Consider the following 17,085-nt stretch of genomic DNA (forward strand, 5'->3'; position numbering starts at 1 on the left):
TTAACCACACCCCAGATCTCAGAAGCTGACTCACTTTGGGTTTCTTCCATTAGAGGATGATTTCATAAGAGCAGAAAATGGCTAGTGTGTGAGAAAGAAAGGGAAGAAGAGTAACAATTATTTTTTGTATAATGGGTCATATGAGCAGCTAGCAGTGCAAACTTCTTGACCCTGTTACATTTAAGATTTTTTTTTTCAAATATTCACATACTATATATATCATTTTTCCCTTAAATCTTATCTATACCTTCTTTTTGGTAATAAAGGTGTTTCTATTGCCTTCAGCTCAATAGGAACCTTCTTGTCTGAAAAAATAATTCTCATTTATAAGGCTGTTTCAGTTGGATATACTGAATTAGGCACGAGTCCATTTTTTGTCAGAACTGTCTGGGACAGAGAAATCCTTGGTCCCAGACTCTTATCCTTCCTCTGAACATGCTCTGTAAAATATTCCCAAGAGCCTCCTTGCTTTCTGCAGTATCCAGATCCATCAGGTGAAGCAGGTGTCAGGTCCCAAAAGAGAATGCAGCTGTGACTATCCAACCTGCTTTGAGAGTGGATGCATGCTTATTGGAAACTGGGGAGACTAAAAGAAATGCTATCAGAACCCATTAATCAGGTTGCATTCCATTTTTATAACAACACAGTTTTCATTTAGCGGGAGAAATGACATTTTAATAACATCTGAGAAAAATTAAACTCATCCCCACTACATATTTTCAGTTTTACTGGAACGATTTCTGGTTTTGTCGGCCTGTGGAAAAGTGCTTTGTGTCAAACGCTGTGTTTTAATCAAATCAAGCTAATGGGAACTGACATTTTATTCAGCCACACCTGATGTGCACATTCCTATTCTGGCCCACCCCTCCAAGTCTGACAAATGAAGTTAGCTCTTTTGCCTCCGACTATGGACCACTGGCAGCAGCAAGCTGGCCTGAGAGGCCCAGCTAGAACTGGCTTCTTGTCCTCCCCAAGCTACCTAGTGGCATTTACTTCAATTCCAATCATTTCGAGACCCGGAAGTTCTCAGGGGTCTACTTATAGCCAGTTCCAGAGAATGAATGTGTCCCATGTCCCAGGCCTTTGGAGGAGTGGGGAAGGAAGAGGCAAAGGGGCATGCCTTGTGGGTGACAGGCTATAGCTTCCTAGCCCTGAGCAACAGATTAAGCAAGAGATCCAGAGAATCCTATCCAGAAGCAGCATGGAACATTTTGTCTTCCTGGGGAAATAGGCTTTTTTCCTTATCCCCCAATCAAAAGAGGGTTGGACAATCTTAGTTTTCCAACCACTTCAGGAATCTTGCAAGAGCTGAGAGGCCACTCTGCTGCTTGCCAGTAGAACAATACAATCAAGTTTGCTTGGGAAGACCCCTGCTTCTAAAATGAGAGGTGATGCTAAGCTTACCCCCCCATTCCATTGGAAGAGGAGGTCCTCCACCCTGAAAGCTCTCTAGAAGCAATTCATGCTTTCTACAATTGGTGGGGAGGAGGTGGCCCTGAGGAGCAATCTATTTAAGTGAGGGATACATCTCTTTCACCCCAACATCAAAGATGAAGAGGCTACATTAAGAGGCTTTTCAGTGGGAAACTGATGATCTCTGGCATGTTGGACTTGCCTCCCCAGCCTCAGGATCAGAGTTACTGAGGACCACACAGACTTGTATCCCTCCCTCATCCTTTCTTAAAAAATGGCCATCTGGAGCCTCTTGGGACTCCTGGTTGGAGGGGCTAAATAGGCCTGTGCAAAGGATAAGAAATGAGGTCATCTGAAGGATAAAAAGTCAGACACAGGATGAATCAGACATCCTGGCCAGTGAGAGGAGGCGGTGTTTCAAAACTCGATTCCTCCCCTGTTTAACCATGATTTTTGCTAAGGATGTGTCAATGCATGTGTGCATGTGTGTGTATGGAGGATGGTATCTTCTTGATCGCCCTCATACTGTACTGACCAGTGACATTCACTAGCTAAGACCAAAGGACTGGGTCTCAGATAGAGTCAAGTTGATTATGTGCCAGCTGTGAAAAGCAGACATAGTTTGCCTTGGGGGGGGGGGGGAGTTGTGCTGAAAGCAATCTCCCCCACTTACTCCTTTCCTAAGCCCTTCTGACTGAATAATGAACATACCAGATTTGAGGGAGAACTAAGGGAGAGAGACCCATAAAGACCTCCTAACTGCCTGGACATTAAGGTTTTAGCTCAGCAGGGATGGGAACCCTGCAACCTGAGCAACGGGTTGGGAACTGCCTGGGTGCCAGGCTGTGGCCATAAGCCAGCTGGGGAGTTTCACATCTCAGCCAGTGATTCACCTCTATCTATCAGATTGCTTTCTCCAGAATTTCTGGCCTCATTTATCACTTTCCTCCTGTTCCCACTGGAAATCTTGACCTGTCATTTGGTAAAACATAACATTGAAGGGTCTGTAAAATTTCCGCAGTCTGTGGATCACATCTGGATCAATTCTGGGGTGAGTCCGCCCCTTGCTTTTGCCCAAGCACCTTGGGGCACTGCTGTCCTCTGGCTTCTTCAAACAAGGGAACCCCTTGGTTTTGTTGAAGTAGAAATGTTTCTCAGTCACCACCCGTTTGAGTCCTAGGAAATCCTGCACTTTGGCCATCTCCCCAGCGGGATCCACAATCAGCCTCTCACCACTGACAAACAGGATCTGAGACAAGGGAAAATATTGGAGCCAGTTTTCCAGGTGCAGGGCATAGATCCCAATGCGGATAGCACTCCAAGAGGCATCAATCAGCCCCAGGGTCCGGTTTTTGAAGGCTAGAACTTCAAAGGTTGGGATCTCTGGTTTCTTGGACAGGGTCTGTGTGTAATCAGAGATTGCCCGAGTCACAGGGTTCCTCACAACCACAATCAGCTTGGTATCCTTAGCCATGGAGTGGATGCGTTTGGGAGCTTCATTGGTTACAAAGTAACTCGGTGTTTTCTCCATTGTTATCTGCCCTTCCAGTGTCTTGGGCATTACATTTCTGGAAAAAAAAAGGGAGAGAGCCATTATTCCCACTTCATAATTTCTGCTATTTTCCTCTCACCTGGCATATAATTTTGAGATGAAAATAATCATAGAGAGCCAAAGAAACTAATCTACCATAGAATCCTAGAATTTTAAAGCTTTGAAACTGAGAATGTCAAAGCCATCTGACATATAATCACTTGGCTACCAAACTCAAATGATGGCATCTTCATTTTGGCAATTATCCTCACCCTCTTCCCTTGGAAACTTTGGAACGTGCCCTAGAATCACGCTGGCTATGATTTTTGGTGAACTTTTAATTTCTCTTGCCTTGAACCAGACCTCTACTTCACTAAAAGAGCACCACACCATACATCCTTGCTGGTGGCAATCTTTTCCCCTTTCCAACTTTCTCCATTAGAGAAATGTATTTTTCCCTATTAGAATGTAAGCTCCTTGAGAGTGGGAATTCTCTTGCTTACATTTGTACTTAGCACAGTACAAAACTCACATTAAGTATATAATAAGTGCTTGCTTTATCTATTCACCCATTTGCCTACTTATCTACTATCTCTCATTTATTGAATTTCAGAGCTGTAAGTTATCATAAAATATAGAAAATAAGATGTTCGAGCTGGCAGGGAAATTAAAAGAAAAATGTCAGAGTGTGAAGGAACTTTGGGACATAAAATGTCCAAATGTAAAATGTTGGGGTGGAAGGAATTTTAGAACACGAGATTGTAGAGTTGTAAGAGAATCATAAGGTTAAACTATAGAATATTATTGCTGGTAAGTTCCTTAAAGAACACTTAGTCCAATACCCCTACTTAACAGAGTTCAGCAAAGGTAAAATAACTTGCTCACAGTTACACAGTAAACTTTGTGACAGAGCTGGAACTAAAACCTAGATTATCTTGACTTGCAAAGACTACTGCTTGATCCAGTGTTTACTTTTTTTCTTATTAATGACACTATGGTAAGAGTTTCAAGAAATCAAAGAGGTTTTAGCATCATTTATCCCCCCCTAATCAGAACATGGCAAGTCTATCAGGTGTTAAAGCTAGGCTCAGTAACATATTATACAGTCAATTTGCCATAGGCATATGTAGACAAAAGTTAATTGACAATAAACCTGTACAATACCTGTCTGTACAGCAGGCCATCTGCTACCATTTGCTCAATTAAGTCTATTCACTTCTGAGCCCTGCACCAAAGTGGTACATTTAGGATTACACAAGACCTTTTTGTTATGATGACATGCTTTTAAATGTCTCAACTAATAAAATTTAATACGAAAAAAGATCCCCTAGCTTCTCCTACCATAATTAAATTTATTTACTATCTGGTGAAAGAGGAAAGAACGACTTTTCTTTTATCTCTAATTCGCATGCTCTGTCAATAATTAATTGCTACTGGGTATGAAGCTTCCTAAGTAAGCACTTTTATTAGGCAAAAGAAATTTGCCTAGCAGATAAATTAACGTGTAGCTAGACTTTCTTTGAGAGGGTAAAATAATTCTGTAACATGAAACTTTCTGATCAAAGCAATCACACCGACCAAAATTAGGATACCATCAATTGAAGAGATGGCTTCCCTCCAAATGATTCAGACTAAATTGCATTTTCATTAAATTGTTTTTGTCTTCACTCATTTTTATTTTTGTTTAAAAAACTTCACACAATGAAAATGATAAAAGATGTTGAATAATATCTGCAAAATATAATGTAAAGAATGTTAAATATGGATTTTGAAGATCTTAGCTCAAATCAGATCTTTATCACTGACTGTGTGTCTTAAGGCAAGTAACAACCTCTCTGGTTCACAGATTTCATATTGGTAAAATTAGGGAATTGGACTAGTTGATCTTTATAATTCTTTCATATGTAAAATAACAAAATTACCATAAACCTATAATCCAGAGCAATTGAAAGAATCCTGGACTTAGAATTAGAAGACTTGGATTCAAATCAAAACTCTTAAACTTAATAGTCATGGGATGATAAGCAGCTCATTCATTTCACTGAGTCTCAGTTTCCACATCTGTGATATGAAAAAGACTCTTTGCACTCACCTCATATGATTATTGTGAGGAAAGTCTTTTGTAAACTTGAAAGAGAAAGATGACTCTGTTATTAATTTTTATCCATAAACCTAAAGCTAGTATTGAATTGTCTAGCTCCTACTAAGACAAGGACATTAAACTGGATAAATCCCTAGATCTTTCCTTTCTCTTCTAAAAAGCCTGTGATTCTAGTTCAGAGTCAAGGTTAAAAATGAATTAAATATCATTAAAGTCAGGCTCCATTTGGAGTACTGACACTCTGGTTTATTTCTTAGCTCAAGGGTTTTTAAGAAATAGGACTAGTTTAAGTTCCAATATATTCACTAAGAGATTAGGGAAAAAAAAAAGGTTAAACTAAGCAAACAGAATTCTTTTCAGTCTAGGGATTCAGAGAAAAAGCAATAGCAATCATTCCAGGTCTTTGGATTTAGGGCATTTTGGTAAAAAAGGAAAATGAGTCATACTAGTCAGATGAAGAAATGAATTCTAGCTTCATCTCTGCCATTTTCTGTTGAGTGAACTTAGGCAAATCACTTAGCTTTGCTGAATCTCACTTTCCTCATTTGCAAAATGGGGAAAATAATACTTTCTCTGCTTATATCAGAGGACCATTCATATAAAAACATTTGTGAAATGGCTATTAAACTACAAAATTCTATACCCACATATAGGCATTTTATTATTTATGCTAACTGTTTAGTAGAGGGAAGAGATACCAGTAATGATAAGTATATTATACAATGCTGCACTATAAACCTGTTAGAGAATTACAGATTTCTGTTTTCATTTAAAAGGAAAAGTAACAAATATTTTGATATTTTTAAAATCAAGATTGACTTTAAAACCTATGTAGGAGCTGTCCTTAGTATCTCTCGGTAGTAGCTAAACTAAATAACTACATATTAACTCTGAGACTATTATAAGATGAAACAACCAACCAATGAATTAATAGATTGTAATTTTGGTGCTGTCACATATTGCATAACTCAGCAAGTCACTTCTTCAGTTTAAATAAAATTTTAAAAATTACCATTTATTTTTTACCTCAACATTAACCCCTCCTCTGGGGTGGAGAAGAGGCAGGAAATCTATATAACAAAATAACATAATGGAGTCAAACAAATTCCCATTTGACCATTTTGAATATCTCATTTTGCATATTAGTTTATCACATCTCTGTCAGGAGGTAAGGACCATTTTTCATCACTAGTCTTCTGTAATTATGATTGAATTAATCAGATCTCTTAAGTCTTTCAAAATGTTTCCTTTTTACAATGCTGATATTATACCATACAATAGTTTTCTAGCTCTGTTCACTTCATCCTACATCAGTTTATATAAGTTTTCTAAGTTTTCTCTGAAAGAGGCTCTCTTTTGATACACTCACATATAATTGCTCAATCCATCTCTCAAAAGATGGGTAACTCATTATTTTCCAGTTACTTGCTATCATGAAAAGAGCTCCTTTAAATATTTCTTGTGAGTGTGGAACTTTTGCCCTTTGTTGATTTCTCTGAGGCATAGATTTAGTAGTGGTATTTCTGGATCAAAAGATAATGCACACTTTAATGATTTGAGGGCATATTTCCAAATTTCTTTCCAGAATGTCTGGGCAAATTTACAGTTCTATCAATGTACATCAATATGTCTGTTTTCTTGCAACCCTTCCAACATTTGTCATTTTCTTTTCTTTGTTATCTTTGCATATCTGATGGGTATGAGGTGACATCTCAGTTGTCTAATTAGAATTTCTCTAATTATTATTGATTTGGAGAGTTTGTTTATATGGCTAAAGACATCATGGATTTCAGCCCTTGAAAACTGCCTTTCCACATTCTTTGACCATTTATCAAATAATGAATAACTATCAATCTTATAAATTTGAATTAGATCTTTATATATCTTGAAAATAAGGCCCTTACCAGAGAAATCTGTTGCAAATATTTTCCCTAGCTAACTTCCTTCTACAATTAGGTCTAAAACCTAACTTTTATGATATGACAGAAACAAGGCATCGACCAACACCTAATACCTAACACCTTATTCCAAGGTAAGATCAAAATAAGTCCATGATTTAGACATGAAGGATTATATGATACATAAATTAGGAAAACAAGGGATAGTTTAACTCTAAGATCTGGGACAAGTACTAATTTATGGTCAAAAAAGAACTAGAGAACATTATGATATGCAAAATGGATAATTATGATTATATTAAATTTAAAATGTTTTGTACAATAAAGACACTGTAGCCAAGATAAGAAGGGAAGCTTAAAATTGGAGAAAAAATTACACCTAATGTTTCTGATAAAGGCCTCATTTCTAAATATATATAGAACTGACTCAGATTAATAAGAATACAAACCATTCCCCAATTAATAAATGCTTAAATAATATAAACAGAAATTTTTCAGATGAAGAAATTCAAGCCATATCTAGTCATATGAAAAAATGATCTAACTCGCTTGATTAAAGAAATTTAAATTAAGACAGCTCTGAGGTACCACTTCACAGTCTCAGATTAGCTATGATTATAGAAAAGATAATTATAAATGTTGAATGGGATGTGGGAAAACTGGGACACTAATACATTGTTGGTGGAATTGTGAACTGATCTAACCATTCTGGAATGCAATTTGGAACTATGTCCAAAGGGCTATAAAATGGTGTATACCCTTTGATCCAGTAGAGGTTTTCCTGGGTTTATATCCCAAAGAGATCATTAAAAAGGAAAAATGTGCAAAAATGTTTGTAGCACCCCTTTTTGCAGCGGCAAGGAACTGGAAACTGAGTGGATGTCCATCAGTTGGGGCATGGCTAAATAAGTTATGCTATATGAATGTAATGGAATATTATTTGTCTGTAAGAAATGATGAGCAGGCTGATTTGAAAAAGCCTAGAAATACTTACATGAACTAAAGCTAAGTGAGGTGAGTAGAACCAAGAGAACATTGTACATAGCTCTTTTCTTTTTTATTATAGATTTTATTTTAGATTTTTATTATAGTTTATTATAGATTTTATTTACAAGATATATGCATGGGTAATTTTTCAGCATGGGTAATTGTTCTATTTTTTCCCCTCCTTCCCCCTACCCCCTCCCCCAGATGGCAGGTAGACCAATACATGTTAAATATGTTAAAGTATATGTTAAATACAATATATGTATACATGTCCATATAGTTATTTTGCTGCACAAAAAGAATTGGACTTTGAAACAATGTAAAATTAACCTCTGAAGGAAATAAAAAATACAAGCAGACAAAAACAGAGGGATTGGGAATTCTATGTAATGGTTCACATTCATTTCCCTGAGTTCTTTTGCTGGGTATTCATTACTGCTCTATTGGAGCTGATTTGGTTCATCTCATAGTTGAAGAAGGCCATGTCCATCAGAATTGATCATATAGTATTGTTGTTGAAATATATAATGACCTCCTGGTCTTTCTCATTTCACTCAGCATCAGTTCATATCTCTCCAGGCCTTTCTGAAATCATCCTGATGGTCATTTCTTACAGAACCATAATATTCCATTACATTCATATACCACAATTTATTCAGCCAATCTCCAATTGATGGGCATCCACTCAGTTTCCAGTTTCTGGCCACTACAAAGAGGGCTGCCACAAACATTCTTGCACATACAGGTCCCTTTCCCTGCTTTAAAATCTCTTTGGGATATAAGCCCAGTAGTAGCACTGCTGGATCAAAGGGCATGCACAGTTTGATAACTTTTTGGGCATAGTTCCAAATCGCTCTCCAGAATGGCTGGATGTATTCACAATTCGACTAATAATGTATCAGTGTCCCTGCTTTCCCACATCCCCTCTAACATTGCTCATTACCTTTTGCTGTCATTCTAACCAATCTGACAGGTGTGTAGTGGTATCTCAGAGTTGTCTTAATTTGCAGTTATCTGATTAATAATGACTTGGAGCATCTTTTCATATGGCTAGAAATAGTTTCAATTTCTTTGTCTGAGAATGGATATGGCTTTTTCAAGAATGAGGTGATTCAAGGCAATTCCAACACTTATAATAGAAAGAATCATCTGCATCCAGAAAGAACTATGGAGATTGAATGTGGATCACTGTATAGTATTTTCATTTTTGTTGTTGCTGTTGTTATTTGTTCTCTTTTTTTTTCCTTTCTCAATTTTTCCTTTTTCATCTGATTTTTCTTGTATAACCTAATAAATGTGGAAGTATGTTTAGAAGAATTACATATGTTTAAACTATACTGGATTAGTTGTCCAAAGGAGAGAATTAGTAGGGAGGGAAGGAGAAAATTTTGAAACACAAGTTTTTTCAAAGCTGAATGTTGAAAACTATCTTTTCATGTATTTGGAAAAATAAAAAAGCTACTGTTATTTAATAAAATAAAACCATTTTCTGCCAGACTGTGTATAATTTTCCCTGTTAATTTTACCAAGTGATGAATTCTAACACCAGTAATCATGGCCTTTGAATTTGCCAAACACTGGGCTTCTAGGTTCATTTGCTTCACTATATTGTGCTCTTAATTTGTTTCTCTGATGGATCTCTTTATTTTTTTTTAACCAGTACCAAACTGCTTTGACAATATTGCTTTGTAATTTGAGCTTTGGTACAATCAGACTTCTTTCCCATATTTAATAATTAATTACTTTGAAGTTCTTGACCTTTTGTTCCTCCAGATTGAGTTTATGGTTATTTTTAATTTTATAAAATACTCTTTGATTGGTATGGCACTGAATGAGAAAAAAAAATTACTGCATTTTCATTTTTGTTGTATTGTATTGGCCTTCTTATGTGCAGATAATATTTTCCAGTTACTTATATCTGTCTTTATTTCCATAACTAGCATTTTATGTTATTAATATTGTTCTTGTGTATATCTTAATTTATCCCCAAATACTAATAATTTTATAGTTATTTTAAATCAAATTTCTTTCTAGGTTTTCCTACTATGTGTTTTTGATAATATAAATACTAATTTATATAACTTAATATAAAAGAAAATTGATATTAATCCATCTAAGTTGCAAAATTCAAATCCTGAACCTTTACGAGTTATTTTTAATTTCAAAAAACTTCACTTTCTAGGGTTTTCTAAATGTATCATCCTATCATCTGCAAAAAAGCTATAATTTTGTGTTTTGTTTGCTTGTCCTTATTCTTTCAATTTCTTCTTTTTCCTCTTATTCCCCCCTACCCCCTGGCTGGGGTTAAGTGACTTGCCCAGGGTCCCACAGCTAGGAAGTGTTAAGTGTCTGAGACCAAATTTGAACTCGGGGCCTCCTGAATTCAGGGCTGGTGCTCTATCTACTGCGCCACCTAACTGCCCCTCTTTTTCTTCTTATTGACACAGTTAACATTTCTAGTATTATATCTCACACACACACACACACGTATATATATATATATAGATATAGATATAGATATAGATATAGATATAGATATAGATATAGATAGATAGATAGATATAGATAGATAGATATAGATATAGATATAGATATAGATATAGATATATAGATATAGATATATTTATATCTATACCTATATCTATATCTATACACACACATACATATTATATATAGTGTATATCCTTGCTTTACTTGGGATCTTATTATAAAAGACTCTAATTTAGCACCATGACTTGTGATATTGGCTCTTAGATTTATATATATACCATTTACTATGCTAAAGAAAGATCCATATATTCTTGTATTGTTGGTGGGGTTTAGTTTGGGGTATTTTGTTTGTTTGTTTGTTTTGTTTTGTTTTTAATTGTTAGTTTGTTAATGTTTACAGTCTCATCTTTCCAGGTTTCACTTTCTTCATCAGTAAGATCAATCTTCCAACTCTAATATTTCAGTTTCAATATACTAATATCTCATGCCTTTTGGGAAGATATAAGGGAAAGATTATTGATCCTGGAGTCAGTAAAGGTCTGGATTTAAATCCTAACACTGATTACTCACTCATAGGTTAACCACTCTGAGTCTCTGTTCTTTAATCGGTAAAATGAGGATAATATCTGTAATAGTTACCTCACAAGGTTCTTGAGAGAAGTGAATAGCATAATGTAGGTAAAGCACTCTGAAAATCTTAAACCTTTTAAATCTATAAAATATGAGTTAATATTATTATCATTTCTTTTGGTTGCAACCTTCTATCTTCTAAGATTTCTTCCAGATATAGTATTCTATGCTCTAGACCAGCGATCCTCAAACTTTTAAAATAGGGGCCAGTTCACTGTCCCTCAGACTGTGGGAGGGCCGGACTATAGTAAAAACAAAAACTCACACTCTGTCTCTGCCCCTCAGCCCATTTGCCATAACCCGGTGGGCCGAGTAAAAGTCCTCAGTGGGCTGCATCTAGTCCACGGGCCATAGTTTGAGAACCCCTGTTCTAGACTCTATGATATCTTCTGGCTCTGATATTTTATGGTACTATTGCTGGATTTATTGGATATCTGCTATACGTTTAGTTTCTAGAGGGGATGATAATAGAAATCTAGTTTCTTTCTGGCTAAAGAAATCTTAGGAAAACATAACATCCCCAAATGTTTAGGCTCTTTTGGAAACATCTGCTACATCATCAAATAAAATTTAACCTATATTTTTTGGAACAGATGCATATTTTACCCGATCATTACAGGTGATTAATTAAGATGTAATCACCAAACCAAAAAAAAAAAAAAAATGGGAAATGCCTTCCCTGCCCCTGAGACAGTTGTCTATTTATCAGTGATGAACCATTGCTCTCTGCTCTAAGTCAACAGAATCTTGGACCAGATCTCATCAGAAATCAACTCCTATTGTGATGTTAGACCGCTAAGTTCCTCAGTTCACTCTTATGACCTATAGACAAAGAATGATGAAGTCTTCACAGAGTATTCTGCTTTTTTATTAATTCAAAACAGATGTCAGTCCTATAGGAAGTACTTCTAGGAATATGCAAGAAAAATGCAGGATAAGAAACTGAATTCAGGAATTCCCCAGTCTTTGATCCTGTCTCAATATTCCACTTATGAAATCTATCCAATGTTATAAGTGTAGTTTCCTTCACTACAAAATGGCCAGATTTTCCTAGATCACCAGTGTGAGTGTGTCTATGCTCTTTTCAATCACTTTCCCTGCACCAGTGAGAGGGAATAGATAGTTCTGCTCTTGTAATAGTGTTTTTGGAGTTGAAAACTCACTTCACTCATACCTTCATAGGTCCATAAATTTAGAGTTAAAAGACACATCTTATATATTAAGAGATTGGGGTTCAGAGCATTTAAGAGCCTTGATTAACCCACTAATTTTAATAAGCACTTGAAATCAGGATTGCCCCACATAAAGTATGGTTCTTATGACTGAATAAAATATTCTAAGAAATAACCTAGCCTTTTAGACTTGGATGATACTAGCTTGATCTTCACATAATTCTTCAATTAATTCAGCCTAAGGTTGTCAAACCTTAGGTCTTTTTCTAATAAACTCATATTGACCCATAGTTCACCTTTTCTTTACTCCATACTTATACACTAGGCCTTTTTTAGAATGCTTAAGATCTAAGAATTCAGTTTATGATGGGCATACCTTACACATCAGAGGATCATAGAGTAAGAGCTCAACAAGACTGCAGAAGACAATGAATCCCTAGACATACACACGCATGTGCACACTCACATACACATGCACATACACTTACATGCATACTATAGTCACACTGAGACTAACTCTTGCTTTTTACTTACTCTTTAAAGATCTTTTCAAAACCAGAGATGTGCTAGGCAACCCTCTTGATTGATAGATGATATAAGATCACTTGATGGTAAGCAGCTCAATTCTTTGTAATTTTGTTTCTAAACGACCAATCAAATGAATTGATTTCTATTAGATTATCAATGGTCTTTTAATCACTAAATCCTATCTCAGTCTTCTTCTTTGCTGACATTTCTGCAAACTTTGACACTATTGACCCAGACCCTCCTCCTAGATGTTCTCTTCTCTTTCCAACCTAGTTCCCTTCCTAGCTTTCCTGTCTTTTAGCATGTCCCTTCTGTATGTGTTATCTATGCTGGTATACTTCCTATTTCTCCCTCATAATCCGTCTCCTATCTCTCTGTATTTGCCATGGTTCTTCCCTCTTCCCTTACTACCCACCCCAAAGACTCTTTTTTCCCAATTTCTGACTTAAAATTACTGTTACCTTTAAGATTCACCTCAAGTACCAATTCCTGTATACTGCCTTACCTGGCCCTCCTAGCTGCTTATGTCTTCTATTCTAAAACCATTTTTCTTTGGCTCTATATTTATCTTGTACATACGATTTAAGTAATTGATATCTACCACATTAAAATTTAAGGCCTTTCAGAGCAAAGACTTTTTTCTTCTTTGTATCCTCAGCATTTATCATACTTAGTACATAGTAAGAACTTTTAATAAAATAAGTGTCAAATAATTCTCTAATATTTCACCATTGATTCCCCTCCTGCCTTTATAAACACTCATTCTCCTTTTCCTTTGCTGGGTTATCATCTGCATCTTATTCTCCATTTATGAATGTATCCCAGGATTCTGTTTTCTTTCTCCCTCTTTCTCTCGGTGATCTTATCAACTCCACTGGGTCCAAATTCAACCTTCATCCCTATCCAAAATTCCATTTCTGCCACCCCAGTGCCTGATCAACATCTTCCCTTGGATGTTCTATAAGTATTTTAAACTCAGTATGTGCAAAACAGAATTCATTACTCTACACTGAAAAGATATCTTTTTCCCCCATTGACAACCTTATTTCTATCTACAGCATGATCATCCTTCCAGACACCAAGGCTCACAATTTAGAGTCATCTTCAATCTTTTTTACTCTCATTTGCCTCCCATATCCAATCAGTTATCAAGTCCTGTTGATTTAAGCTCCCTGAAAAGAGAAAGTAATGATTGATGAAGGGAATTCCTTAAAAATAAACCATTCAATTTTGTACTTTGAAGTTCTTTCACACATTATTTTTAATGTTATAATTACTCACAAAATTCCTTTACTACAGAAGTAGACTATAAGTTTCTGGAGGGTAGAAACTGTGTTGGGGGCCAGATATACTCCAAATAACAACCAAGCAATAATCTCTTCATCAGCCTGCAGACACTGATAAGAAATAAACAGTCCTGTATGCACTTGGTGACAGCCATACTTTATAAGACTCTTATCAGTAAAATAAGATATTGAAGCTATGCATGTATGAAAGTGTGAGGTAGAAGAATAATAGAATTTAAGACAAACCTGCTAAGGTGTATTATCATAACTCAACATCCCCTTACTTCTTTGATGTAGGCATTTCATTTGATTTGTAAGAATCAGCAACAGGGACACTTCTGATACAAATGACCTGACACTTATTAGTCATCTCAGTCTAATTAAACCAACTTCCTGCAGCAAAATCTGTAGTTTTTCTACAGGCAGGAAATGCAACTAAAGGAATATTCCTCATGCAATGTTGTGGCATCTCATTCTTTTATGCCTCTTATGAGTTTGCACATTTTCCTGGGAATTTTTCATTTCAGGATTGTCCTAGGGACAAGTCCTTATGTTCCCATGAGATCAGGGACCCCTCAAAGGCTGGCTGATACTATGTTTAGCCACTGGGAATGAGACTACAGAACTGGATGGAATGGGATGGACTTCTGAAATGTATTGATACTGGTGAAACGACCAAAATGAGGCAATTTTTTCTATTGTCTAGGAATAGATCTCTAAGGCACTACCTGTTGGCTTTTAAGTAATGATGCCTAAAGGAAAAAGACAATACCCTCATAGATGTCTTTTATTTCTTTTTAGGACCAACAGTACTAACTATGGGACCATGGTCATTCAGTCAATAACACTGTCTGAAAAGTGCATTTCTAATCATCTGTTTGGAACTTTAATCATCTAACATCCATGTCTCTGGTTCTCTCAGTATTTTTATCTATCATGAAATCAGCTGCCTAGGGCAATAATAACTCCTAACAGGTAAGGCAGAAACATTCTATATTTGCTGGATACCACAAATGGGGGTCTTATAAGATAGATAATGGCTGATAGATATCAAGGAGTAGTTGATTTGCAATGCGGGGTTATCCTTGTGGTTAGGCTCTGTATAGCAAGCCAACTGTGTTTGGATTCTGAGTAATATTTATCTGGGAAACAGTGTACTTCAGTACAACCATATGGTGTAAGAACAATATGTCTGGATTTGGAATAGCTTTTAAACAGTATTTTGGGTGCTCATCACAAGCATGACACTAGCATCAGCACCTTGGCCAGAAGCAAACAAGCAAACAACCATTGCATGAGATTGTACAGTTAATATCATAATCCGGACATTTATTAAGCACTATCCAACTAGATTTGTTTAATTTCATCATTTTGTATGTGTAACTGTGCTGATTACAATTTGCTACTAGCAACCTCTCTCTCTCTCTCTCTCATATATATATATATATATATACATATATATATATATATATATGTTACATTTATACATTGTTGGTTTTATTCCCTTCTGAATAGAATCTTGTGGTCTAAATAGACAAAGTTAGGTGAGCTAGGTTCTAGTCACAGCTCTGCCATTTACTAGGTGGATCATCTCAGGAAATTCACTTGTCTTCTCAGGGATTCAGATGTATATTCTCTTTTATATGAAGGTATATTCTCTTTTATACTATCTGGCCTCCAAGGTCTCTTACAGCTCAAACATTCTATAATCTATCACTTGCCACTGAGAGTCCAGAAGCCCCAGGAATTCTAGCAAGATCTAGCTATGCGGTACAATTTGTGATATTCCTCTCTAGGGCCCCCTCAAGCGCAGCAAATGGACAATATCATGAATATCAAGGGGGAGAGTGATCATGAATATTAGACATGAAGTGGCTATTCTCAATTGAAGGGTCAATGGCACATATTGCCCTTGGTCTGTCTGAATTAAAGGGACATGGGGCATCTTTAACTTTCCCAGATACATTATCCAGTTAAACAAATGGTGCATAAATTAGCAATTTTCTTTCTCAAAGACTACTGATGAAAAGGATTCCAAGGAGAGGGTGGGGAGAATGATTAAAACAAAAAAATAGTGCAGGGAGTGCCCAGCCTTAGCACATCTACCATTTCCCTCTAGGAGAAACCTATCAAATAATCAGGATCAATAAGGTATTCATAAAAAGCTGAGACTAATTTAGTTGTAATTTTAAGAATCTTTTAAACACCTCAGAAGGTTAAAGAGGGAAAAGACAGAGAAGACTCATGTTTTAAATGTGGATCTGGGGAGGGAGAAGGTAGAATGTATTGAACTTCATTCCACTAAACATCTATAATTGTTAAGAAATTTCCCTATAGATCCTGACAAAGCTGCCATTCTGTAACAATACCTCATTATTCCAACTTCTACCCTTTGAATCTACATATGCAGCTAGAAAGTAATCAATATGGGATAGTTAGATAGTGGATTGAATGCCTGGAATCAGGCAGAAATCCAACATTGGACATTTACTAGCAGGATAACCAAAATAACCTGGGAAAAAAATGGCAAATCACTCTAGTATATCTGCCAAGAGAACCCCAGATGGAGTCAAGAACAGTCAGATAAGACTGAAAAACAACTGAGCAACAAAGAAATTAATATAAAAAAGATCTGGCAATTCTATTAGACCACAGGTTTAATATATGTACAATGGCTTACATTTCTATAGCTTTTTCATTCAAGGAATAGTATCCAACCAGAGCCCTCCTCAGGCAATAACACTGATAATGTTAATAGCTTCTACTATGCCTTTTTATTGTATTTGACTACGACATGTTAAGGCAACGTTTTTTATTAGCTTGAAGCAGTGGGTATGATGATTTTTTCTTCTACTGTTTTGATTACTCAGAGTCAAAAATCCTATATGCCAATGATGATACTTCTATACCTAAGCAACTACATGATATTAAGCAAGTCATCTGGGTTTTAACTTCCTTACCAGTAAAAAATGAGAGTTAGTCATCTGACCTTCTATCTATAACAGTCTATGATCCATGTTCTAAGGACCTTTCTTGCTCTAACAACCCA

General features: G+C 36.1%; 1 protein-coding gene across 1 annotated transcript in view; it reads right to left on the reverse strand.

Annotated features, from left to right (window-relative positions):
- Positions 1-615: 615 nt before the first annotated feature.
- The window catches only part of HS3ST4 (heparan sulfate-glucosamine 3-sulfotransferase 4), a 425,653-nt gene continuing 409,183 nt past the window's right edge, over positions 616-17,085 (reverse strand). Inside the window, exon 2 of the mRNA XM_074282794.1 lies at positions 616-2,981. Coding sequence (XP_074138895.1) covers positions 2,345-2,981 — 637 coding nt within the window. The 3' untranslated portion in view covers positions 616-2,344. The remainder of the gene's footprint in view (positions 2,982-17,085) is intronic.

Source organism: Sminthopsis crassicaudata, chromosome 1 (genome assembly GCF_048593235.1).
Source record: "Sminthopsis crassicaudata isolate SCR6 chromosome 1, ASM4859323v1, whole genome shotgun sequence".
NCBI lineage: Eukaryota > Metazoa > Chordata > Mammalia > Dasyuromorphia > Dasyuridae > Sminthopsis > Sminthopsis crassicaudata.